Source organism: Chionomys nivalis, chromosome 5 (genome assembly GCF_950005125.1).
Source record: "Chionomys nivalis chromosome 5, mChiNiv1.1, whole genome shotgun sequence".
NCBI classification, from domain to species: Eukaryota; Metazoa; Chordata; class Mammalia; order Rodentia; family Cricetidae; genus Chionomys; species Chionomys nivalis.
The window spans coordinates 15,482,940-15,509,214 of record NC_080090.1 but is presented as its reverse complement, the minus strand read 5'-3'; the positions used below and the strand labels follow the sequence as shown (position 1 = coordinate 15,509,214).

The 26,275-nt window shown below is 43.5% G+C and overlaps 1 protein-coding gene across 2 annotated transcripts in view; it reads left to right on the top strand.

The window, feature by feature from the left end:
• Cnst (consortin, connexin sorting protein) overlaps nucleotides 1-26,275 on the top strand; it is an 83,725-nt gene that overhangs the window by 25,657 nt on the left and 31,793 nt on the right. The window contains exons 2-3 of one of the 2 annotated variants that reach the window (XM_057770556.1): nucleotides 10,536-10,965; nucleotides 24,384-24,568. In XM_057770556.1, coding sequence (XP_057626539.1) covers nucleotides 10,587-10,965; nucleotides 24,384-24,568 — 564 coding nt within the window. In that variant the 5' untranslated portion in view covers nucleotides 10,536-10,586. Of the gene's footprint in view, nucleotides 1-10,535; nucleotides 10,966-24,380; nucleotides 24,569-26,275 lie in introns of both variants that reach the window. The other variant, XM_057770555.1, reaches the window with a different exon arrangement.

Here is a 26,275-nt window from a genome sequence, read left to right as displayed (position 1 = left end):
TCTGAACTGTAAGCCACCCCAATTAAATGTTTTCTTTATAAAAGTTGCCATAGTCATGGTGTCTTTTCACAGCCATAAAAACCATACAAAGACAACCACCAAGCTTAATAATAAGCTTTTTAAAACCTTACATTTATTTAGTGTGTGGGTACTTGCTCCTAAGGTTGGCAGCAAATTCTGTGACCTGTTGAGCGATCTCACTGGCCTTGTTTTTGAGACGGGGTCTCACTGTTTTACTGACGCTGACCTCAAGCTGTGATCCTAGTGCCAACTCTACTCCCTGGGTGTTAGAATTATAGGTGTATGCTGCCATGCCCAGGGCTTATCTGCATTTTGGGCTTTTTGTTGCTATTGTTGTTTAATTTTATTTATGTATGTATTTTCTGTATGAGTGTTCGATCTACATGTGTACTTACATGCCAGAAGAAGACATCAGACCCCATAATAGATGGTTGTGAGTCACTATGTGGTTGCTGGGAATTGAACTTAGGACCTCTGGGAGAGCAGTCAGTGCTCTTAACCTCTGAGACATCTCTCCAGCCCTTGATCTGTATTTTGAAAATTCATACAATTTTCAGGTGTAAAAGGTTCAAATTCAATGTTCCACATATACTTGGCGCTTTCTGCTACTGAATTGATTTCCATTTTAATTTAGTTATATAAAGTGAAAATGTCAGTTCCTAAATATCCTGTCACTCATACCACTTGACATGTATCATACCACCTCACTCATCACATATTATCCAGTACTACTTATGTCTTGCTTTTGATCTGGTAGTGTCATGTGACTGATGATGCCATTGTTTTGGACATGCATAGGCAACATCCCGTGAACCAACAACCAAGCTGTGTGAATTTGCAGTTCCTCGGGAGCCATATGTGGTTACTGGCAGGGTTGAGATTATAAATGAAGGAGCCCTGAGGGTAAAATTTTAACTACATTTTATTTTTATTTTTATTTTTTATTTTTTGTATGTGATTTTTGAGACAGGGTTTCTCCGTAGCTTTTGGTTCCTGTCCTGGAACTAGCTGGAACTAGACCAGGCTGGCTTCGAACTCACAGAGATCTGCCTGCCTCTGCCTCCCAAGTGCTGGGATTAAAGGCATGTGCCACCACTGCCCGGCTAGCTACATTTTAAGGAGAGGGGACTGATAAGCATTAGTATGTAGAACTTACGAAGACTACATTTTTTCATTCATTTAAAAAATTAACGTACATTAAATAGATTTAAGTCATTATGACATTTTTATGCATTGTTCTTATTGATCGTTCTTTTCCGGTCCCCTCCCCTGTATCCTCCCTCTTTCCCATTGGTCCCTTGCTCTCATGTCAAGTATATACTGTTATCCCTACCACCACCTTAGCATCTCTCGTAGACCTTTTTCTAGTTTCAGGACCACACACAACCACATACACAGGCATTAATACTGAGATGTTGGCCCCATGGGTAAAATGCTGAGGACCCGAGTTGGAATCCCCAGAACGTCTGTAAGAAGCTGAGCATGGTAGCACACACTTGTAATCCCAGCAATGGGGAGATGGGAACAGGTGGATCCCCTGGGACTTGCTGGCCATCTAGTCTAGTCTAGACAAACCAACGAGCTTAGGTTCAGTGAGAAAACTCTCTTAAAAAATAAGTGAAAGCTTCTGAGGAAAAGTCCCAGCATCAACTCCTGGCCTTCATACTCCATGTGTGCATCTACACACACATTGAAATCTAGGATCCTGGTATGAGAGAAAACAGACAGTACTTGTTTTTTCTTTTTCTTTTTTTACTTAACATACTTTCTAGTTCTATCCACTTTTCTGCAAATGTCATGTTCTCATTCTTTTTTGAAAAATTCCTTTGGGTATGTGTGCCACATTTTTTTTTCTCATTCATTCATCTGTTGATGGAATGAGGTGCTGGTTCCATTTCTTAGCTGTTGTGAGTAGCGTAGCAGTAAGCACAAGTGTGCAAAATATCTCTGTGGTAGAGTCCTTGAAGGATATACCCAGGGAACGTATAGTTAGGTCATTTAGTACTTCTATTTTTAAGTGGGTTTTTGTTGTCTTATTTAAGACAGGGTGTCACATAGCCTTGACTGACCCTTGTACCTTTCCCTACTGAATGCTGGGGTCTTAGGTAAATGCCATAATACCTAGTTTGTTTTTAGTTTTTTGATAAACCACATCCTAATTTCCATAGTGGCGTCACCCTGTAGGTAGACTTTTCTGTCTTGCCAGCCCACTCACAAGTAACTGCAGAGACTTAATATTAATTATAAATGGTCAACCAATAGCTCAGAGTTATTACTAAGTAGCTCTTATGACTTAAATTAACCCATTTCCATTAATGTAGGTGTTGCCACGCAGTTCATGGCTTTACCCGTCCTCCAGTATGTCATGCTCCCTCTGCTTCTCCTTGTGACTCCTGACCCCACCCTTCTTTTTCCCAGCATCCTTAGTCTGCTTCTCCTACATAACCTTTGCTGTCCAGCTATTGGCCAGTCAGCTTCTTTACTAAACCAATCACAGAGACATATATTTATAGTATAAAAAGGAATATTTCACAGCACCCAATTCTAGTCCTGCTAGCAATGAGTCAAAGTTATGATAATTTCATTTTAAGAGGCATTATCTAAGTTTCCTATGTTCTACATTCTTTTAGAAACCAGTCTTCGATGTTTCAGTCAGCCCTCAGGCTGAGATACTTTTCACTTCTAGAAACTTCCTGCTGGCACAGTGCTTCAGTGAACACTCATTACTAAAATGTGAAACTGTGTTTTGTTTTGTCTTGTTTTTTTTTGAGACAGGTTTTCTCTGTGTCGCCTTGGCTGTCCTGGAACTCACTCTGTGCTGGCCTCTAAGATCTACCTGCCTCTGCCTCCCAAATCCTAGGATTAAATGCGTGGACCACCATTGCCCAGCGTGAAATTGAAATTTTGTCCTGCATTTGAAGACTATTTGAAATAAACTGAGTATGGTAGAACATGCTGTAATTTCAGCCTTCAGACTAAAGATCTTGAGTTTGAGAGTAGCCTGAGCTACAGAGTGTATTCCAGGCCATCCCAGGCTACTATACTGAGACCTTGTCTCAAAAAAAAAAAACAACAAAAAACAAAACCCCAAGAAAGAAAACAAGCCTGAGCAGAAACTAAATGACACGGTATGAAACGCAGTACAGAGCATGTCAGAGTGCTCCACGCTTGTGGCTTGAGACTTTCGGGTACAGGTGTGCGCTAGAGTACTCCACGCTTGTGGCTTGAGACTTTTGGGTACAGGTGTGTGCTGGAGTCTCTGATGAGAGGGTGGTAGAGTGACCATATAAGTAACCATTGTGAAATAGCGTGGAGGAGGAGCATTCCTTCTTGAGCTGGTGAGGGATGGGCAGATCTGGACTTGTGGGTAGTAGGGCAGCTCCTTGACTCACTGTCTCCAACTCTTGACCTGCCTGTAAATTGACAAATTCAGACTTAGAAGCCAGCCTTTATTTTATTTATTTATTTATGATTTTTTTTATTATTTTTTGAGACAGTATTTCTCTGTGTACTAGAACTCACTCTGTAGAACAGACCATCTGGAACCCACAGAGATCAGCCTGCCTCTGCCTCCCGAATGCTGGACTTAAAGATGTGTGCCACCACCACCCAGCCAACCTATTTCTTATGATGAAACTTGGTGTGTGGAAGTTAGAGTATTTCAGTCTGGTTTGAATGGATTAAAGTGTGGCATTTGCAGTCTCCTTAAGTGTTTCTCTAAGGGAGTCACCAGCACTTAACTATCCCTGTGCGTTCGTTGTTCCTCACTTTCATAACACCTAATGTTTAATATCACTACATCTAGTCAAATGTAAAAATGAATTAAAAGTTTATATGCGATTAAGTTTGCGCTTTTAACAAAGTAAAGATTTCCTTCTTAGACTGTTGATTTAGAATGTTTGTTTGTTTGATATTTCTTCCTTAAGGTTTTCTGGCTTTCATGTTTTGTATAGGACTTCCTTGAATATATATATATTTGCTTGAAAGTCTTCAGCTGGATAGTCAACGTGTCAGATGACTCACGCCGTGTACATATTTGGAATGCTATTCTGCCACAAGAGTCTGGAAACGGGCAGACTTAACTGTCATGCTTTTAAAAGGCAATATGCTAGTGTCCGTGTGGTAGCCAGGACTCAGCGTTACTGGCGCTCTGGAGAGAATTGTCGTTGGCATAGGGGCTCTTATAGAACAGCCCTGTGTGCGGGTGAAGTAAGTTTGAACGCAGACTCACTGTCCTGATGGCCCCACGTCAATCGCAGTGTTAACCCAGGTTTTTTGTTTTGTTTTTGTGGTTGTTACACTTTTATTTTCCAAGTAGAAAAAGACAAGATGTCCTGAGTAAATTGGGAGTTTAGGGATCATGGGAGAGGGTAGAAAGAGAGGGGGTATAAAGGGAGGGGAATGAAGAAAAATATATAGCTCAATAAAAATTAAAAAAAAAGAAATTAGAGAAAAGATAAAGTAAACAAAAAAGTGAAAATATTTACACACCTATTTTAAGTCCACAGTTTAACACTCTTATTTGTATGGCTTTAAAAGTTATAGCACAAAATCTTTAAGGATGGGGGCGGATTTCATCCAAAACAAAGCCTGATATATTATATACATTTCCTCTGTACTTTATTTTATTTTTGTTTTTGTTTTTGTTTTTCGAGACAGGGTTTCTCTGTAGCTTTTGGTGCCTGTCCCGGAACTAGCTCCTGTAGACCAGGCTGGCCTCAAACTCCCAGAGATCCGCCTGCCTCTGCCTCCCGAGTGCTGGGATTAAAGGCGTGCGCCACCACCGCCCGGCCTGTACTTTATTTTAAACACATTAATTTTAAAATGATGCTCATCTAATTTTTCTCATTAGTAGTAAAATACTAGTGTAACTTCTCATCAAAATAAAGTTTACCACAAATGTAAATGAATTTTTCCAATTGAAAATGGCCCTTCAGCTACCGTTAAATGAAAAAATTTTAATGTAACTTAAAGGCAAAAGAATTGGTAGTTGTCATTATAAGCAAAATCCCAAGACCCAGAGCAGTTGACACTGCTCCTTAAAACACAAGCTTTGAAAGAACCAGAGATGTTTTACTGAAGTTTTGTTTAATTCCAAAACTGGCAGAGTTTGCTAATGATTAGAATTCCACTGACAGCTTAGCCCATTGTTCAAATTAAAGCATTCTAATTGCAAGGCAGTAAGAATTCAGACAGGCTGGGCTGGAGAGATGGCTCAGAGGTTAAGAGCATTGCCTGCTCTTCCAAAGGTCCTGAGTTCAATTCCCAGCAACCACATGATGGCTCACAACCATCTGTAATGGGGTCTGGTGCCCTCTTCTGGCCTGCAGGCACACAGGATATTATATACATAATAAATAAATAAATAAATAAATAATAAAAAAAAAAAGAATTCAGACAGGTGCCAGGTGGTGGTGGCGCAGCCTGGTCTACAGAGTGAGTTCCAGGACAGCTAGGACAGTTATATAAAGAAACCTTGTTTTGGAAACCACCCCTCTCCCCTAAAAAAGAAGAATTAAAACAAGTGCCAAACACTGTGTATTGGGTCCCTTTACCTCTGGTGCAGGGCGATACTCGGGGAGGACTCTGGTGCAGAATGATACTCAGGGAGGACTCTGACTGGCACAGTGCTGGAGAGGAGCGCCTTATATGGGAGTCTTTGAGGACAGAGAAATCAGCCAGGCAAACTGGAGTTAAGTGGCTTTTGAGCCAGGCCATGATGGATTATTAGGTGTCTCACAAAAATAAAATTAGAAAAATAAAACCTTAGAAAGAGCAAGAGACCTAGTGTTAGGAAAACAGTTTGAAGGCTTTCCTTTTAAAATTAGTTAAACTAATTGTGTGGCCACGAAAGAGTAGGAGGGATGTTGTGAGGCCCAAGGAAAGGAGTGCTGCTGTTTCTGGGAGTGGCTCTTTCATTTAGATGGTGTGGACTTCCCCCAAGACCACCCAGAAAGGCTCTCAACAGAAGGAAGAGGAAACCATTTATTCCTGGGAAACCATTCATTCAGTGATGCAGCATTTTCCATAGAGGAGAAAAGCATCTCAAAAAAACTTGAACTTGGTCATTGGACGCATGTCTCTGTCTTGGGGTGGGTGGTGGGTAGAGACACTGGGTGAAATGTCTTTTTAGTTTCATTGTCCTCAGAACACTATGGTTAAGAGTCTCTTCTTCAACTGTGTAACAGGACTTGAAGTGACCATCTGCTGGGTGACTGTGAAAATTGAGTCTGTTGTAGGAATACTTCTAAGTTGGAGCCTGGTGTGTAGCAAAGCTTCAAATACATATAAACTTGTACTTACCAAGGAGTCGTTTGATTTTGAGACAGGGTCTCATGTAGCTGGGCTGTCCCCCAAGGGCTGATCCTCCTACCTCTGTCTTTCTCATGTTGGGATTACCAGTGTGTGCATCGTGCCCAGCTTGCCCGGGATTCTTGTGTGTATGTATTTGTGTGCTCATGCATGCATGTGGAGGCCAGACCTCAAAATATTCCTTAGGAGCTGTGTACCTTTACATATAGACATACATGTACTTGCTGGACGGGCTAGGTTAGCTGGCCAGTGAGCCTGGATGATCTGCTTGCTTCTGCCTCCCGCCTCCCACAGTGGGAATTAGAAATACTTGCAACCACACATGACTTTTTTTTCTTTCTTTCTTTTTGGTTATTAGTTTGAAACAAGGGTTCACTATGTAGCCCTGGCTGGCCTTACACTCTGAGATCTGCCAGCGTCTGCCTCCCCAGTGCTGCGATTAAAGATGTATGCCACCATACCTAGCAGTATTCCTGGCTTTTAAAATTTGGGTTTTAGGAATCAATTCACGTCCTCATGTTTGGAAGGCAAGCATTTTACCCACTGCACTATCTCCCCGGCCCTTACCAAGTAGTTCCAACCACTAGCTTCTAAATGCCTTAGTCATCTGAAACAGGACATTCAGAAGAGATGTGTAAGGACTATGGGGACTGAATGAGAATGAATCCTCCATCATAAATTGATACCCCAGTATCCTATAGTGAAGCCAGTTAGCATTGTTTATCATCCAGAGCCTGGTCATTTCTGTATATACAGTAAGGTCGAGCATCCCTTGAGTCAACCACCAGTGTGTGATGCTCGTGAGTCTGCTTGGGAAGTGGCATTTACTAAATATCTGCTGTGTGGACCAAGGACCCTCTGAAGTGCCTTTTCCTGTTACCTAAACGTCACAAATGACCTTTTTTCAGGTGTCATAGATAACATGCCAGAAGGCTGAGCATTAGCATCACGAGTTCAAGGCCAGCCAGGACTACATAGCAAATCTGAAGTCTGCCTGGGCAACATGGCAATATCATGTCTCAGATGAAAATTCAAGAACATTAGGAGTGGAACAATGAGTGGATAAAAGTGCTTCAGCCAAGCCTGACAACCGGAGCTCACTACCCAGGACCCACATGGTAGAAGGAGAGAGCCAATGCCTACAAGTTATTCTCTGACCTTCATATATGTGTTGTGGCACACACAGCTCATATAGAGAAATAGGCAGTCAGGTGTGTATGCATGTGCACACACAGAGACACTAAGTGTGTAAAGTGAAAAATGGCTGGAAGTATGTAGCTTATCAGTGATACATTCACTTATGAGAGTCCTGGGTTTAATCCCTGGCATCACCAAGAACAGAAGAAATCGCAACCCTTTAAGACAGGTTCTCTACAGTCCTACAGTCATACAGATGAGAAAAGGGAGTGTGGTTGCTAGGTAACTCACCTACTGTTTCCCACATGACTTATAAAATGTCAAGGATGCAATTTGAACCTAGGTGTGCCTCTGTCCACAGCCATTGTATTGAACTCCATAGGACCTGAACCAGGAAGACAGAGTTTCAGGTCCAACTCTGCTCTGTTCCAGGATTATGACCTTAATATTTTATTTCTCCATTTCAAACACAAGGTGAATACTTCTGGTGTAGCCTTGCTTTGAAGATCAGAGGTCAGACATGTGAAGTGGCTGCCACAGTAAGGGCTCCCTCAGCTGCTCTGTTTCTTCTCTTAGGTCCCCTTGGGTCTCATACAGTTAGAAGATAAGATCCTGTGCTCAAACTATAAACTTGCTACAGTACCTGCTGATATTCTTAACTAGAAAGCAGCTCAGGCTACTCAAAGTAGAACTAGAAGTTCAGGTATAGAGGCACACGCCTTTAATCCCAGCACTCAGGAGGCAGAGGCAATCAGCTCTCTGTGAGTTCCAGGACAGCCAAGGCTATGCAGAGAAATCCTGTCTCATAAGACAAAACAAAACAAAGAATAAAAACCCAGCAGAAGTAGATTCAGTAGAGACCTGCTGTGCATATTTTAGGGAAAATGAAACCAGCCAGATTTAGACATTTATGTTTTCTAAGAATGCCCTTATATATGAAATAATACATCTCAGTCACAAAATATGTTGCAAATATGAAATACATTTGTATAGGATTAATATTGTAGACCTTTGTGTGCATATATATGATATATATGTTTATGTAGATGATATATATGTGTATATATATTTTTGAGATGGGTTTCGCGAATCCAGTCTGGCCTCTGACTTGCTCCATAGCTGAGAAGGACGTAAATTTCTGATTTGCCTCCCTCTGCCTCCCAAGTACTGGGATGACTGGGATGTGCTGCTCTGTCCAGTCTATAGGTCAGGAATCCGAACAGGGCTTCTCACCTTCTAGGCGAGCACTCTACCAACTGCACTGCATCCTCAGCCCTTGTTTATGTTTTGTTGTAGTTGCTTTGGTTTCGTTTGGATTTTTGTTTTTATGGGTTTTGTTGTTGTTGTTGTTAGTTTTATTTTTTTATAAACTGTGTTTCTTTGTGTGAAGTCTTGGCCGTCCTGGAACTCTCTTTGTAGACCAAGCTGACCTCAAACTTACGACCCACTTGCCTCTCCCTCCCAAATGCTGGGATTGAAGGTATGTGCCACCACTGCCTGACTTTGCTTATGTATTTTAAAGAGAAATGTACTTTATTTGCATACTTTTTGTTTGTTTTTCTTTTAGATTTTGTTTATTTATATACTTATTTATTTTGGTTTTTTCGAGACAGGGTTTCTCTGTGTCACAGTCCTGGCTGTCTTGGAACTCACTTTGTGGACCAGGCTGGCCTTGAACTCATAGTGATCCACCTGCCACTGCGTCCCAAGTGCTAGGATTAAAGCTGTGTGCCACCAACCGGCTCTATTGTGATCGCTTCGATCTTATGTGTGATCGCTTCGATCTTATGTATGTGTTCCCTGCATGGGTGTGCATCCTAGCTGTGCCTGGTGCCTGCACGGGTGTGCATCCTAGCTGTGCCTGGTGCCTGCACGGGTGTGCATCCTAGCTGTGCCTGGTGCCTGCAAAGGCCCGGAGAGAGCACTGGATCTCCTAGAACTGGGGATACAGATATTCATGAGCTTCCTTGTGGGTGCCAGGGATTGAACCTGGGTCCTCTGCAAGAGCAGTGAATGCTCTTAACCCCGGAAGTATCTCTCCAGCACCTATTTATGCATTTTTTAATGAGTAAGAATTCTGCTTACCTATTTAGATTTTTTTTAAGGTACTATTACCTAAGGGGTGGGGGATTTTTTTTCTTTCAGAATTGTTGGAATAGTTGGCTCAAACCCAGAAATAATGCTAAGCAAGCATAAGTAATCTGGCTGGCATACTTTCCCTCAAAATGTACCTTTGAATGATAAGATAAAGGCTGGCTGATGACTAACTGGCTTTTGATCTTTTGTCATCTCTTTGGCTTGTGTTTTGAGGCCTGTTCTCATGTTCAGGCTGACCTCAGATCCCTAGGGTCAAACCATTCTCCTGCCTCAACCTCCCAAGTCCTTAGGACCGTTAACCGTGTCCCTAAAGCTGCACATTAAATAGCCTGGAGTTAATTATTACTGCCCTCTCTTTTGAAATCGTGATCGTTTAAAATGATTTTGTTGGAAATTGTAAGGTTTGCCTCGGAGGGCCCAGTGCTTGTTCTCGGAAAGTAAAAGAAAGTGTAGTGAACCAGTTGAGAAAATACCTGAGGTGAATCTTCTTCCATGCGCCTTTCTAGAAAGTAAATAAATAAACAATATGGCTTGCCTTGTTTTCATTTGTAAATGTTGCTGCTGTTTAGCCAAAGACTTGCACCACTGGCCCCTACTTTCCTGGCCCATGTCCAGGGATAGCGTGAGTGATTGGTGTTAGCAGACAACCTGCATAGCCAGGACTTTCTTTCCTCAAGTCAGCAGCCCCAGCCATGCACGGTGAGAGCCAACTAGAACACCTAGGAAGCACAGCGTGCAGGCAGCCTTTGTACTCTGGTTCAGTGGGACATCCTGTGCATGAGCGGCTGGGAGAGCCAGTGTACTGACATGCAGAGCTGGTGAGACTCGGATGAGGCTGCAGGTGTCGAGGGAGGAATGGAGCTCACTCCTTCCCTGACATCAGTGAAATGAAAAGAAGCAGGAAACTAAACCGCGTGCGTCCCCAGAGGCCACAGAATGAAGCAGCCTTTATTCTTTTGTCTTTGTAGGCATGGAAGGACTTTGATGAAACTTTAAACAGTTCCACAAAAGATGCGCTAATGGATGACAGCGACACTCCTGCATCCAGTCTTCAGATAGGACCGCAAGATGGATGTCATCCGGGTGGCAGCGTGGAAAGGAGAGTGACACCCTTGCCTTCTGTCGCAGATGAAAATGAGAATCAGCTTGACGGGGACGGGCCTGCGGCTCTGACCGGCAGTGGCAGCGAAATGGGAAGAGCCGCGGTGTTTGACCAGGACAGTCTCAACAATAATGAAAGCTGCCTGTCCGGCTGCGAGGTAGCCCCCGGTGAGACTGCAGAACACACTCCGTATGAAGGGCCCAAAGATGGCCAGTCTTCCTTGGCACAGGACAAAAAAACACCTGGGAAAAGAAGCCCAAGAGCCAAAAGAGGCACTCCTAAGAACGTACCTCCAGGTAAGGCCTTCGAGTTATCTTACTGTCCTTTAACAAAAATCGACATTTCTACTTGTTCTTGTTCTTTCAGTCTTGTTTGCAGCAGCATCTGTAGCCCCACTGTGTGCGTCTTTACAAGGTCACAGTCTGTAGCTGAATCGTGGCGATTTAGTCTACTTCCCTTATAAAGCCCATGGTTGTCTGCTGCCCTAAAACTTTCCTTCTCCATCACCGTGGCCTTGGTCTCTGGCCTGTGATGTTCTGTGCTTGTCTAACTTCAGATGGGCTCTTTCTGCCTCGCCCTGTAGGTGAGCAGTATCCATGAACCTATACCAACACATGTCTTGTACCAGTGTTGAGTGAGGTACCTGGTTTTGATATCTGCATATCTTTGGTCACAAAGTAATTCAGATTTTTCTTCAGAATATAGTTTGGCAGGTAAGAGTCCAGCTGTGGAGTTTCTTGTCTGACTCACCAGGTACTCGTGGGAAACCACTGGTGGTTTGGGGGCCTATTATTATTTGCTTGTTTGGTTGGTTGGTTGGGTTTTTGTTGTTTGGTTGTTGTTTTGTTTTGTCAGGAACATGACAGTGCTGGCATGCTATCGGTTGGAAGTCCTTACTGGAACCCCCTGTACCCAGGCCAGCAGTGTTTGCAAGAGGCCTAGTGAATTAAGCAAGTGTCTCCTCCTCCCTTCTGCTCTCTTTTCCTTTGGCTGCTAAGAAATGTAGTTACTCCGTATCCTGGGTTTCATTTGTAGTTTTAAAATTTGGAGTAAACTATAAATCTGTGGGGCTGAGCTCCATAGATATGAGCTCTAGATGGGGTGGCTCGGTAGATGAAGTCCTTGCTGAACAAACACAAGAGCCAGCATTCAGATTGCTTTATTTTTCATTGTTTTCTTCTTTAAATTTTTATTTTTTTATTTTATGTGCACTGTTTTTTCTTTTTTTCTTTTTCTTTTTTTGCCTGCATGTATGTTGTATGAGCATGTCGAATCCCCTGGAACTGTAGTTACAGACAGTTGTGAGCTGCCATATGGGTGCTGGGAATTGAACTCAGATCCTCTGGAAGAGCTGCCATTGCTCTTAACCACTGAGCCATCTCTCCAGCCCCCAGCGTTCAGCTTCTTGGCACCCACATAATATTGGGCTGGTCTGGAGGGCTGCATGTACCCCTGTGTTATTAGGTAGGTAGAAAAAGGATTCCTGGACAAGCTGGCTGTACAGACCAGCTGTTGGCAAGCTCTGGGTTCAGTGAGAGACCCTACCTTGGTAGATAAAGTGGAGACTGATTGAGGAGAGTACCCAGCCTTAACTTCTGGCCTATCAACCTCTGTGTGTACAGAGCTGCACATCTATACCTGTACACACATGTGCCTGTTAATTGTTCCTTATTTAATGAAATAACTCATAATTTGGCTCTAGTAAAGATAACTCATAACTTGACTATTCATGTTCCTTTGTTTTTTCCGTGTTAACTTAAAACATATAATTTTGGTTAGGGAGTATGAATATATTTTTTGCAAAAGAGCTGATGGTAAACATATGCTATACACAGTGCTGTATGCATTAAATTGATTTATTGTGTAAATAAAAGTCAAGGTATACCGACTCTGTCTCTCCAGTCTGAGAGACAGAGTGCTGCCTTTAAGAACTGAAGCCTATCTGGGCATGGTGGCTCATACCTCTAATCCTAGCATTTGGGAGCCAGAAGTAGAGCTGCCAGCCTTGGTTACATAATGAGTTCCAGATCAGCTGACTATAGAGCTAGCCAGAAACCTCAATAAACCCCATACCTGTTAGCAGTCATTTTCTTAGGGCCATCCCACTTGTAGGCAATTGCTAATTTATTTATTTATTCTCTATAGCTTTGTCCTCTCTGGACATACTGTTATCAGTGGAATCATACAGGAGATGCTCTTTCTTGCTGGTTTCTTTCATATGATACGTTTCTCTGGTTCACTCAGGTTGTAATATATATTTACACCCCCTTCCTTTTTATGGCCAAAATGCTCCATTGCATGGATAAACAGAGCACATTTCTCAGGCATTCATGTCTGCACTGGTGGGCATGCTGGTTATTACACTTTTGTCTACTGTGATGCCTCTATGACCATGTTTTTATTTCTCTCTGATCAATGGGAGGTGGTTCTGCATGACAGGTAGCGTTCTGTTTGAGTGGCGAACTGTTCTCCAATGTGGCTCCACCAGTTTATATTTCCACAAAACAGGGGAGAGATGCAGTTTCTGTCTCTTCGCCAACATTTGTTAACGTCTGGTTTCTTTATAATAGCAAGTTGTTAAAACGGAGATATAATTAACAAGCCACAAAGTTTGCCTTTTAAAGCATACGGCACAGTGGTTTAATTATAGCCACAGAACTGTGCAGCCATCATCAGTATTGGACCCTGTAAAAGAAACTATACACCCATTAGCAGTCACTCCCCATGTCTCCTGTTCCTCAGCCCCTGGCGATCAATGGCTCATAAATTTCATATGACTTAGCAGACAAGTTCAGATTAAGTGTCTAAAGATTGCCATAACAGCATTTGGTGTTTACTCAGCCCTCGTCACCATGGTGTCTACACATTAGGCAAAACAGCTCAGGAAACAGCCAGAAGCAGAGGTAGAGACTGCGGAAGGAAGCCTCTTCTAAATGGAGATGCCGCATGCAGCACCTTATCTGGCTTTACTTTTGCCCTTCACAATGTATCAGCTGGTCCAAGACCAGAAGGGCTGGAAGCTGGGGGAGACAAAAACTGGGAAGGATCCGCACTGCAGTCAGGCCGGAGCTAGGAGAGCTCTGGGTTTGAAGCTGTGCGCTGCCTGGTGCTACCTCTCAGTTCCTTGTCTCTGCTTATCTATAAGGAAGCTGTCACTGCACATCCTGCGGCATTGTCCTCGGGACAATAGTCTGTGTAGCGAGCAGCCAGAAGACAAGTGCTTGCTGTGTCACAGAACGTTCTTTGAGTGATATCTCTTAGGGAGTTCATGATTAAGAAGTAAATCTGAGTTAGGTTGATCCCGAATTTCCGAGAAACCACCACACTGCTTTCCAAAGTGGTTGCACAAGTTTGCATTCCCACCAGCAATGGATGAGTGTACAACTTTCTCCACAACCTCTCCATCAAAGGCTATCATTGGTGTTTTTTATTTTAACCATTATGACAGGTGTAAGATGGTATCTTAAAGTTGTCTTGATTTGCATTTCCCTGATCGCTAAGGAAGTTGAGCATGACCTTAAGTGTCTTTTGGCCATTTGAACTAATTCTGTTGAGAATTCTCTGTTCAGCTCAGTGCCCCATTTTATAATTGGGTTGATTAGCCTTTTACGGTCTAGTTTCTTGAGTTCTTTATATATTTTGGAGATCAGACCTTTGTCTGTTGCAGGGTTGGTGAAGATCTTCTCCCAGTCGGTGGGTTCCCTTTTTGTCTTAGTGACAGTGTCCTTTGCTTTACAGAAGCTTCTCAGTCTCAGGAGGTCCCATTTATTCAATGTTGCCCTTAATGTCTGTGCTGCTGGGGTTATACATAGGAAGTGTTCTCCTGTGCCCATGTGTTGTAGAGTACTTCCCACTTTCTCTTCTATCAGGTTCAGTGTGTTTGGACTGATATGGAGGTCTTTAATCCATTTGGACTTGAGTTTTGTGCGTGGTGAGAGATATGGATCTATTTTCATTCTTCTACAGATTGACATCCAGTTTTGCCAGCACAATTTGTTGAAGATGCTCTCTTTTTTCCATTGTATACTTTTAGTTCCTTTATCGAAAATCAGGTGTTCATAGGTTTGTGGGTTAAAGTTCGGGTCTTCTATTTGATTCCATTGGTCGACTTCTCTGTTTTTATGCCAATACCAAGCTGTTTTCAATACTGTGGCTCTGTAATAGAATTTGAAGTCAGGGATGGTAATGCCTCCAGACGATCCTTTATTGTATAAGATTGTTTTGGCTATCCTGGGTTTTTTGTTTTTCCATATAAAGTTTATTATTGTCTTCTCCAGACCTGTGAAGAATTTTGATGGGGATTGCGTTGAATCTAAAAAAAAAAAAAAAAAAAAAAGAAAGAAAGAAATCTGACTGTGAGTCTGCCTTAGCTCTTTTGTCTGTGCTTCTCTTAAGTCCTGGAGTTTTTCTCTCACTCTCTTTTTTCTTTCTTTCTTTCTTTTTTTTTTTTGGTGGTACTGAGAATTAAACCTGGGACCTTGTCCTATGTTTAGTGTTAGGTAAAAGGTACACACTGGCATGTTACTGACGTCTAAAATAACAACTAATGATGCCATAAGATATGGACTCCCAGTTGCATCTTCTATGTCTGACTTTGGCTAGAGAAGAACTTTTCTAACTGGCCACCAAAGCCATGTGTCTACTCAAGTCACGTGTGGGTTCTGGGGATCCACATTCTGGTCCTCATGCTTGTCTTGTGTGACAACCATTTTACTCATCATCAGCCTTGTCTCAGAAAGAGGAAGAAAGGAAAAAAGAAGGAAGTAAAGAGAAAGGAAGGAAGAGAAGGAAGGAGAGAAAGAAAGAAGAAAGAGTGAGAGGTCTGCCCTTGCCCTCTGGGCTAAAGTGAGAGAAAGAAAGAAGAAAGAATGAGAGGTCTGCCCTTGCCCTCTGGGCTAAAGTGGGGCTGTCAGCTACTACGTTCTTCCGGCTTCTCCCCCAGTGTGTTGCTGTCTTCCTCCATCTTTCCAGCCAGCGATGGCTTGTAGAGGCCTCGCACATGCTGCCTCAGCTCTGCTGCCCACGTCTTAGGTTATTTAAGGGCCCCCATGGTCCCACAGGTCCCACAAGGTGATCCAGAGCAACCTCCCTGTTCAGAGACAACTGATGAGCAGCCTTACATCCACCTGCTGCTTCCGTTCTCTGTGTAACATGAGGGAGTGTACAGATTCATGGAATCAGGACATAATCATTTTGGGGAGACTTTATTCTGCAACCCCTGAAAATGTTTTAACTAAGGCACAATGATAATGCTTTACATAGCAACAAAGTCTTGTACTTTGTAAATATTGTCGTTACATTAATTTATAGAACCACAGAGGACTGCTTAGTCAGCAGGTGTTTGTATTTGTGCGCCCCTCAGCTGCTGATGAACCTGCCTTTCATTTTCTTATGTTTGGGTGAGAGAGCTAAGTAACAAACAGGGGCAGTCTAGCAGAGGCACTCCCGAGAGCATGCCTTAGCGGTGGACTGAAGTGTCCAGGGAGAGCTGTGGAAGCTTCCAGGAGGAACTGACATCTAAGCTGAGCTAGAATGGGGGGATGAGGATGAAGGATGTCAGAGTAACCCAGAGCGAAGGAGAGAGTGCTGTCCCAGACTCCCAGACTACTCACGGCTCAGATTGACCTCACACTCAAGGTCATCCACCTGACTGTTCTTCCCAACTGCTGAGATTGCCGCAGGTGTGGCCGACCGTGCCCGTTCTCAGTCCCTGGGCGCCAGCAGTGAGCGCGCAGTGCTACAGTGTTTTATAAGTGTCTCCTTTGTTTCCCTTCCTTTACTTCAGGCTTTACTGAATCATGATCTCTACAAAAAGATAATGTCTGGTTTTCATTTGTTTAAGATAATTGCTTCCAGGTAATAGGTCAAAACACATTTGATTAAAAGTTTCTTGTCTGTGTTGTTTTTTTTTTAATGGTTATTCCGCATACTTGACTCTAATTGTAAAAAAGGAAGGGAGGGAGGGAGAGTGGGAGGGAGGGAGGGAGGGAGGGAGGGAGGGAGGGAGGGAGGGAGGGAGGGAGGGAGAAAGGAGGGAAAAAAGCACAGAGTGAACATTGGAAAGAGCCACACAAATCAAGGTACATACGTACAACAGAATACCGCTTGGCACTGAAAATGAAGCCCTGATACAAGCCACAGGATGAATATTGAAAGCATTGGTTATGCTTAATGAGAGAAGCCGCAAATACGGACTCTCCACAGTAGACAACACTGTGGAGATAGTAAAGCTGTTGAATTCTATATTTGAACAGATGAATTGTAAGCCATGTAAATTACATTTCAGTAAAACTATTTTAGAAAAGAATATGGAGGCAGTGCCTGGGTGGGTTAGTGATTTGAAGAAACAGGATATAGCCCGCAGCCCCACAAATGTAAGGATTCCTACTAAAGGACACATTTCCTCTAGACTGTAAAGTGCTGTTACAGTCCAGTGTAACACATTCCTCTAGACTGTAGAGTGCCGTTACAGTCCAATGTAACACATTTCCTCTAGACTGTAGAGTGCTGTTACAGTCCAATGTAACACATTCCTCTAGACTGTAGAGTGCTGTTACAGTCCAATGTAACACATTCCTCTAGACTGTAGAGTGCTGTTACAGTCCAATGTAACACATTCCTCTAGACTGTAGAGTGCTGTTACAGTCCAGTGTAACACATTCCTCTAGACTGTGTAGAGTGCTGTTATATGTGTTTCTCTTTGCTTTTCTTCAGACTTAACTCCCGGCTTTCTAAATCTTCCGTTCTCATTTGATTTTGTTATTCCAAAGATAATCCATTGTCAGGAGCTTTCAGAGAATTATAGACTAAAACAGAGAATCATTTTAAGAGATTTTTCAGTTTGTTTCCTTGGGGAATTAGTCTCTCTCCCTTCTTCTACAAAGAATTGCTCATCTAGGAAGTTCGTTTATCTTTTAAAGTTCACTTATTACAGGTGCAGACAGTGCCCATATGGAAATCAGAGGGCTTCGTGGCTCGGTCTCGCCTTCCACCTTTACGAGGGGTCTGGGGATTGAGCTCAAGTCTCCAGGCTTGCTCACGAGTGCCTTTACTTACATCCTCCTGATTATATACTTCCGTATAAGGTCATTAAATTTTAAGCGTCTTGTTCACCTTTATGTATCCTAGAGAACCTTGAAACATTTTGTATTTGGCAGCTGATGAGTTTAGTTTTCTTGGAATGGGCTTGATAACATGGTGGAACTTAGCCATTTTGATATTAACCAGATTTGAAACGTGCCAGATTTGAAAAACTCTGTTTTAATTTCGCATGAAACTTTGGCACCTGAGTTGTTTGTGGACAAGGACTTAAAGAACTTATTAATTTAAGGCTTGGGAATTTGCATAACTAGTTGCATGCTTGGGCAAAGCAAGCCCCTTGCATATTTTTAGGTTTAATAAGACCTGTTGGAGTATTGAACAGCTAATCAAACGTCTAAGAGGAAAATTAGAGATTCCCAACATTGGTGCTAATTGGCATGTTCTACATAATTTAGAGTCTAATTCCTGGCAATATTTGTGTGTGCTAATTGTGCCATGAATATGGAATGAAAACTGCCTGCAGCAAGCTCTAGAAAGTGACAAAACTGGAGGGAAGCCTAGGGAGCATTGGGGATGGGGAGGGTACAGCTGTGGGGGGAGGGGCACCTGCTTTAAACCCCACCCCCACCCCCGCAGGGTTAAGGATTTAGAGACCAGGCCACGAGAGCGCTCTCATCTGCATGCATTTGCTAAATGCTAAATCCCCTTCGAGTCTTCATAATGTTCATTTTGTGAAATTCTTTCTCAAATCCACTAAACACTGAGTTCAGGATGATGTGTCCGATGTAAGGAGCCCTGTATTTGGAAGGAAAAAATATCTTTTAAGTTCAAGATTAGCCTAGCTAAAGGAAGTATACTAAGGTAGACCCAGGCTGCAGCACAGCATGACCTGTTGAAGATTTTAATTAGAGCCCATTCTCTTTAAGTGCTCTGCAAAGCAAACAAGCCATAAAAAGGCTTGAACTTTTGCTCAGGAAAAGGCCCTTTGCGACAGCTACCAGCGAAGACTGAGAGGGTTCTTTTGGCGGTGTACGTGCAGCCATCCAGTGTCTGCTGGGATGGCAGCTCATAAACAGAGAATTTAGCAGATGAGAGATGTCCTTCAAAACAGTCCTAAATGTGGACAGTCATGTTTAGATTTTCACCTAAAGCTGGCACAGTGGTTCATGCCTGCAATCCCAGCACTTAGGAGAAGCAGGCAAGGGGGTCCCCCATGAGTTTAAGCTCCCTGGTGAGATCCTGTTTCAAAACCAACAGTAACAAAAGATGCTACCTAAAATAAGGCCTGGTGACAGCTCCGGTGCCTGGGAACACCATATGTGTCATCTCCTTTATTCTTTATCATTAATTACTTTATTATCGTGTTAATAGGATAACATGACCTCAGCCCAACCTCTTCACCACAACCCTGCTGGTGCCTGGTTCCCTGTGACAGCACAGGCTGTGGCCTGAGGGCATGGGAGGAGACCCAGCCTTGGAGCGGGTGGTAATTATGCCCTAATTACATATACATCCCTTTGACCCGGGTCAGGCCGGAAGACTGTTTCGGATTATCTTCCTAGTGCTGAGACTACTTCAGTGTGTTTAGGCAGTGACTACAGTATTTCGATGGAGAGCACTCTCCTCTGTTTTCACGTCTGTTAGAAGTTAGACCTCATGTTTATGCTTCCACCTGATCAGTCTGCAAGATCATGGCCAAGATGGACACAGCATTTTTGGGTGCAGCAGTGTGAAGAGTAAATTCCACAGTGGCTCAGAGAATCATAGCAAAATCATGGAACTGGGAGTATTCTTTTTCTTTTACTATTTTTATTGCTGCAAACATAAATTTGCTCTGCTAACCACTCATTGCCCAAATGGTTCTGTTCATTCAGTGGCATTAATTATATTCTTAATGCGCTTAGTCTTCACTACTGCCTATTTCTAAACTCATGACCCAAACATAGCGTGGATGTGCAGTAGCGCTAATTCCCTTGTCTCTTTCACAGTCTCCCTTTGAGTTCTCTCTTGTTTTTTCCCTTCATGTTTTGTTCATAACTTCCTTAAATTTTTGAGCATTTTGGAGATTGTTAAATTCTTCGCTAGATCTGACGTGTAGTCTTCCTCCGGATGCTCTCCGCCATTTGATGTCCCTCCTTACACAGGCCATTCTGCGCTGTTTCTTTGTACACTCTGAGATTTTGATTACTGAAAGGACCTGGTGAGCTCTGTGATGGCAATGACTCTGGGAAGCAGAGGGTGGCACTTCATAGTTTGGTTAGCTGGGGTTCCTCTTCAGGGCTGTACAGCTTGGCTCTAGACTCTCCTCTAACAAGCTGTTTGTGGTTCTGCCTCAGCTTTCACTCCCTACTCCATGCAGGAACCATGGAGTTCATTGAGGTGAAAGCCAAGGTCTCCTCAGTCTCTCTAAGTATTTATCTTTCCCAACACCTGGGGGTGGCTTTGTAGTTTGCCAATTACACAGGCACTCTCAAACGGCCTGGTTTCTCCGGGGGGGGGGGGGGGGGGGCAGAGACGACTTTATTCCTGGCTTTTCCTCTATGGCTTTGGATGTCATTTTGTGACCATTTGACTTTCTGCTCTGGAGGGGTTCCTAATGAGGTAAACAAAGACAGCCCTTCGGGTAACAAAGGCAGGTTAGATAAAAGGGAGAGTGGACTGCCACTTCTGCCGTTTTGCTTTTGAAACCCTAATTCTCGGAATCCCACCACCGCTGTCTACCCTGTCATTGCTGGCTTCCTTGAGGTCTCATTTGTCCATGATAATGTTTCACGCTCATGGTTTCTGCCATGATCCAGTCACACTGTTCCCCCAGCCTGGAGCCAAACAGCCACATCTCGGCTGTGTTCACAGATGGCAGATTACAGAAGGGGCATGGTACCATGGTGCAACCCAGGCATTTGAAAACAAAGGCTGTTAGAGGATATCGGGGTTCTGCGGGGTGTCTCTTGACACCCATTAGGCTGAGGCTTTAAGCTGGATGAGACACAGAACTGAATAAACTCAGTCAAGATAAGCTGCCCAATCTCTGCCCCAAAATTGTTACAAATAATTTTTTTTAATTGACTACAGTGGTTTCTTAGAATTCTGCTAAAATCAAGTATAAATGCTCCATGAAACGTTAACAGACAAATGTTGAACTGTAGTCTCTGTGTCGGAGCTTAATAAAGTTGACAGGTGTTAAGTTAAATTAGGGCTTATGGATCTGCCTGTCAGCTGCAAAATGTATAAATAGCATCCCCGAGTTGCTTGGTGGGTATTTTAACTAAAACGCACGTGGTTTTGCAGAAGAAGGTAAATAGAGTTTCTCGTCTCTCAGCGTCTGGATCCATGCACAGCAGCACAGAGGTTTATTTATACTGAATGGGACGTTATAGTGAAAGGGAAATTGCAGTGGCAGTTAGTGTTTTGATTTTCTTGCTTAACTAGAAATGTGTTTTCACCAGAAAATTTTTATGTACCACAAAGAAATTTAGTGGTAATTCACGAAGCATAATTAATCTACTAAAAGCAAAGCATTTATAAGACTCCTAGGGCATCATTAAAAGTAGCAATATCAAAATTACATTGAAAGACACATGGATAACCGCGAGCTTCCATATTGCAGTGAGAAAACTCAGTAGCTATTATAGTCAGGTAGTACAGTAGAGGCTCATTGTGTTAGTCCGTAAGTCTGCAACTATGCCAGTGCTTCTCTCTGTAACTGTTTCCCTGATAAAACAAGCTCTTGAAGGATTATGCAGCACTGAGAAGAAATGAAATCTGAAGCTATGGGAAGACGCAAAGGAAACTTGAGTCCTGACTAAGCAGAAGAAGCCAAGCTGGAAGGCAATCACATGTTGCTATATGGGGAATCCACTTGTGTTCAAACTAACGGTGTTGAACATTGAACGGTTTAACTCTTCCGTGTGACTCTTTATGTGTCTGGTTTTGTTTGTTATTTTTGTATTTTGCTTTTTTGGGGGAAACATCTCTCATGTAGCCCAGGGTGGATTTAAATTTCCTATGTAGTAAAGGATGACCTTGAACTGCCCCTCCTGCCTCCTCGAAATGCTGAGGCCACTGGAGAGTGCCACCCTGTCTGACTTCCGGCATAGTTGTCACCATTTCTGTTATTCGCTGCAACGTTGGGGATGTTATATTAGCCTTTAGTAGCCTTTGCCTGCAAATATTTTCTTAAAAAAAGAAAAAAGAAAAGAAGGAGCCAGTCTCAGAGGTAAACCCGTCTGTTAAATGACCATGCGAGTGGAGCACACCCCATGTTGTCCCGCAGTTCTTACCAGCTCATTTAGTGCTCACATCATCTTAGAAGGTAGATGCTATCTCCCCTGCGCTGCAGAGAAATCAAGACAAAGCTAGGGAATCGGAGTTTAAGTAACTTGACAGAAGTACAGGAATCAAGGGTTGTAAGCAGGCTGCCTGGCTTCCAAGGCAACAGATAGTTTGACCTCTCTTTCTCTCTCTCTCTCTCTCTCTCTCTCTCTCTCTCTCTCAGTTTTCAAGACAGAGTTTCTCTGTGTAACAGCCCTGGCTGTCCTGGAACTCACAGAGATCCCCCTGCCTGTGCCTCCTCTGCTGGTATTATTAAAGGCATGTGCCACCACGCCTGGCAGATAGTTTTCTAATATGAATTCTTTGTCCTATTGATGGCATGAAGCCATTAAGGGCATATTTTAAGTATAACTCCATGTAGTTAGAATATTAATGTCTCCTTTATATGTCCCTTAGATAAAGTATGTTCTTGTTTAGTAGCATGATTTTGTAAGCCATAGTAGACCTCTGTTGAAAACTTTTGGCAGAACTGAAAACAAAAACCCAGTATGTGGAAATGCTGTGGAACTAACTCTTCCTGCAGAAGTCTGTTTTCCTGCCAGGAAACCTTCCATGTTTGATATAAGGGAACTGGAGAGCACTTCATTGGGTTGGGGAAGGATAGCCTCATTTTCGGGTTTTAAAACAATTGTTCACACTTGTCTGAACAATGGCATTTAAATTCTCCTCCTTCCTTCTCCTTTTTTTTTCTGTGCAAAGGATGGAGTCTTAGGCCTTACACCATTAACACCCACTGCCTTATATTTCTTTCTTTTAAACAAATGTTATTGGTTGTTTTTTTTTTTTGCATGAATGTGTATTTGTTGAGGTCTGTTATCTATGTCAGTATCTTCCTCAGTTGCTGTCCACCTTATTATTTTATATTATATATAGGGAGAGAGAAACATAGAGAGATTTTGAGACTGGGTTTCTTTCTGTGCAGGTTTCTTTTATGCCAACTTGATACAAGCTAGAGTCATCAGAGAGAAGGGAACCCCAATTGAGAAAATCCCTCCATAAGGTGGGACCATAGACAAGACTGTGGGATATTTTCTAAATTAGTGATTGATGTGGGAAGGTCCAGCCTATTGTGGGTGGTGCCACCCCTCAACTGGTGGTCCCAGGTTCTATAAGAAAGCAGGCTGAGTAAGTCATGAAGAGCAAACTAATAAGAAGCACCCCTCTGTAGTCTCTACATCAACTCCTGCCTTTAGGTTCCTGCCTGATTTAGTTCCTGTCCTGGTTTCCTTCACTGATGAACTGTGACATGGAAGCATAAGTCAAATAAGCCTTTCCTCTGCAGCTTGCTTTTGATCATGGTGTTCTATCACAGCAATGGTAACCCTAACTATGACAGTCTCTCGTTGAACCCAAGGCTGGTTGGCTAGATTGGGAGGCCAGCAAGCCTCAGGTATTTTCCTATATCTAGCTCTCCAGTATGATTGTTCTTTTGAGACAGATTCTGCTGTAGCCCAGTCTGGCTTCAAACTCCTTGTGTAGCTCAAGACGGCATGGATCCTCAGACCTTGCAACTTCTACTTGCCAACTGATGGGATTACAGATGTGTGCCACCAAGCCTAGCACTCCGTGCGTTTCTTAATCCTCAGAATCTCTGTGAGGATCTTGACTGTTTTAGTTGTTCAGATCTAGGAGAGAGTGGAAACCTTATCTCCATTTACAGTGAGTAATATTCTAACCTAAGGTCACCTGAAAAATAATATAGTAACGGGGTCCTGGCTCCTTCCTTGTCCAAAGCTCTTTGCCCTTGGGCTCTGCCTGAGTAGGGAACATTGTCTCAAGGGGTAAAATAGAGGTGTGGGTTATACATCTCTGAAGTTCACGATTTTGTGTGTGTGTGTGTCCATCTTGAGGCTGGAGGACAATATTAAATGTTAGCCCTCAGATACCACCACTTTTTTTCCTTAAACAATCTCTTACTAGGTTGAACCTCGTCAAGGGGTAGGCTGGCTGGCCAGCAAGCCTTCAGGAGTCCACCTGTCTCTCCAGCAGGGGGATTACCAGCGTGTACCATGCCCGACTTTTTTTTATGTGACTTCTGGGCATTGACTTGGGTTTTCATGCTTGTAAAGCAAACCTTTGACTAACCGAGCTCCATGTCTCCTCAGCCCCTTCTCACTGATACTCAGTTCTAGGTCTGCGGAAATGGCTCCATCAGGGCTCCTAGCAACAGCAAAGCACAAATCGCTCACTGGAGGAGGACAGTCGTTTATGGTTTCTGGTTTTTTTTCCCCCATGTGGTTAGTTTACTTGAACGTTTTCTCATCCGTGGGAGTAATAGTTTAAAAACATTCCTCCATGACAGGGTCTAGCCTGATGTAGTCATTTCCTTCCTGTCCAGTAGGAGCTGCCGTACCTTTAATGCAGACAGTGAATGCAGAGCTGCAGGCTGTTGGTGAAGAGGCTGCCAGAGTGAACGCAAATGAACCCCCCAAAACTCCAGCACCAGCGCTGCAGCCGCTCTTCTCGCTGATCCGAGGCGAGGTGGAGCAGATGGACTCCAGAGCTCTGCCCCTCTTCCTCCACCAGGTAAGACCCCATCCAGCGTTCGCATCCTCACCAGCGCTGCCGCCAGTGTCTGGAGGCATCTAAAATCCGCTTCTCCCTGACTGACCCCTCCACCCATTGTTGACCCTAAACGCATGGCCGGTAGAAAGCCTGGCCTCTTCTGGGAGGTGGACACACTGTGACCTGGATGATTTGTCGTTTGGACAGTAGCCAACACCTTTATTCGGTGACTCAGCTAAGGCTAAGGAGGAATCAATATGGCAAGAGTTTAGTAAGCTCCAACAGGATGCCAAGAGTTCTGCTAGCCGCTGAAGGAACAAAGATTTCGTAAGGCATGTTCTAAGGAGAGCCATGGTGAAATGGGAGAAATAAGTACGTAGACACAAGTGTGGGGTTTTGTGCTGTAGAGTGGACAAGTCTAAGGTTCAGCAGTCAACTTGGCCCAGTCAGCAACAGAGAAAAGAAGGCAGCTTCTGAAGGGAGGTTCAGGGTGAGCGGGTGCTGGAACAGCTAAAAACACTGGCTGCTCTCCCAGAGGACTTGGTTGAATTCCCAGCATCCACAGGGTAGCTCACAACTGTCTGAAACTCCAGTTCCAGGGAATCCCAACACCCTCTGGCCCCTGCAGGCATCAAACACACAAGAGGTGTACAGACATAAATCATGCAGGCAAAACACCCACATGTGTCAATTTTAAAGAGTTTTAAAAGAAAAATGAGCACTCACAGCCAGGGACTAGGCTGTGAAGACACGGCTGGGATATGACAGCTGGAAAGAGGCAGGCGAGATGTGGACTAGAAGCCATTGTCACTGAGAATGCCTTTGCTGGGGGCTGTTGCTGTTGTTGTTGTCTTGCACTGGGGTGGGGTGTTGCTGTTCTTGTTGTCTTGTGAGTCTGGGGATAACTGTAGGCACTCAGCTACCTAGCGACACTGCAATACCCAGAGTGCAACTTTACTTCTGGAAACAGAATCTTCTGAAGATTGGGAGGTGGGATGTGTTGAATGGGGAGAATGTGGAGAGAGGAGGCCTTCAGGACAGCAGTGGAAAGCCTTCTCACAAATGAGATCACTTGGGAAAAATTTAAATATTTGTGATCTGCCTTTTATTTGCAGTTAAAATGAAAATAATTGGTACTTGGGACTAGAGAAAGAATTTTGTTTGTTTTCCCCTTTTTTTTTTTTTTTGAGATGGTGTTTCTTATGTCCTAGCTGTGTAGCTCAAGATGCCTTGAATTTCTGATCCCCCACCTCCTCAACTCAAGTGACGTGATTCCCGTCATGAACCAACATGCACTGTTTATGTGGTGTGAGGGACCAAGTCCAGGGCTAAGCCAGCATTCTGTGCAAGGGATCAAGTCCAGGGCTGACTGAGCCAGCATTCGGTGCGAGGGATCAAGTCCAGGGCTGACTGAGCCAGCACTCTGCCAAACTGAAGTACAGCCTTAGCCTTAGCTTTTCCTCTCGTTTACTTCTGTTTCAACTGTTGCAGTAAGCAGTCATAATATTTTTAAGTAAAATATGTTCTGTTCCAAGGCACCAAGTTGTATGTTTTTACAGATTTATATTGTCTGCTATATGACTGTAAGGAAGCATGGCCCGCACCTGGCCTCTAGAGCGTTACTGACTTGCCATCATTGAAGACCACCTCATCCAGGCAGCCCTCCCTTGGCGCCCAGCCTTTGTTACATTCGCGCAGTGGACTGAGTTTGTAAGAAGTGTTCACAGC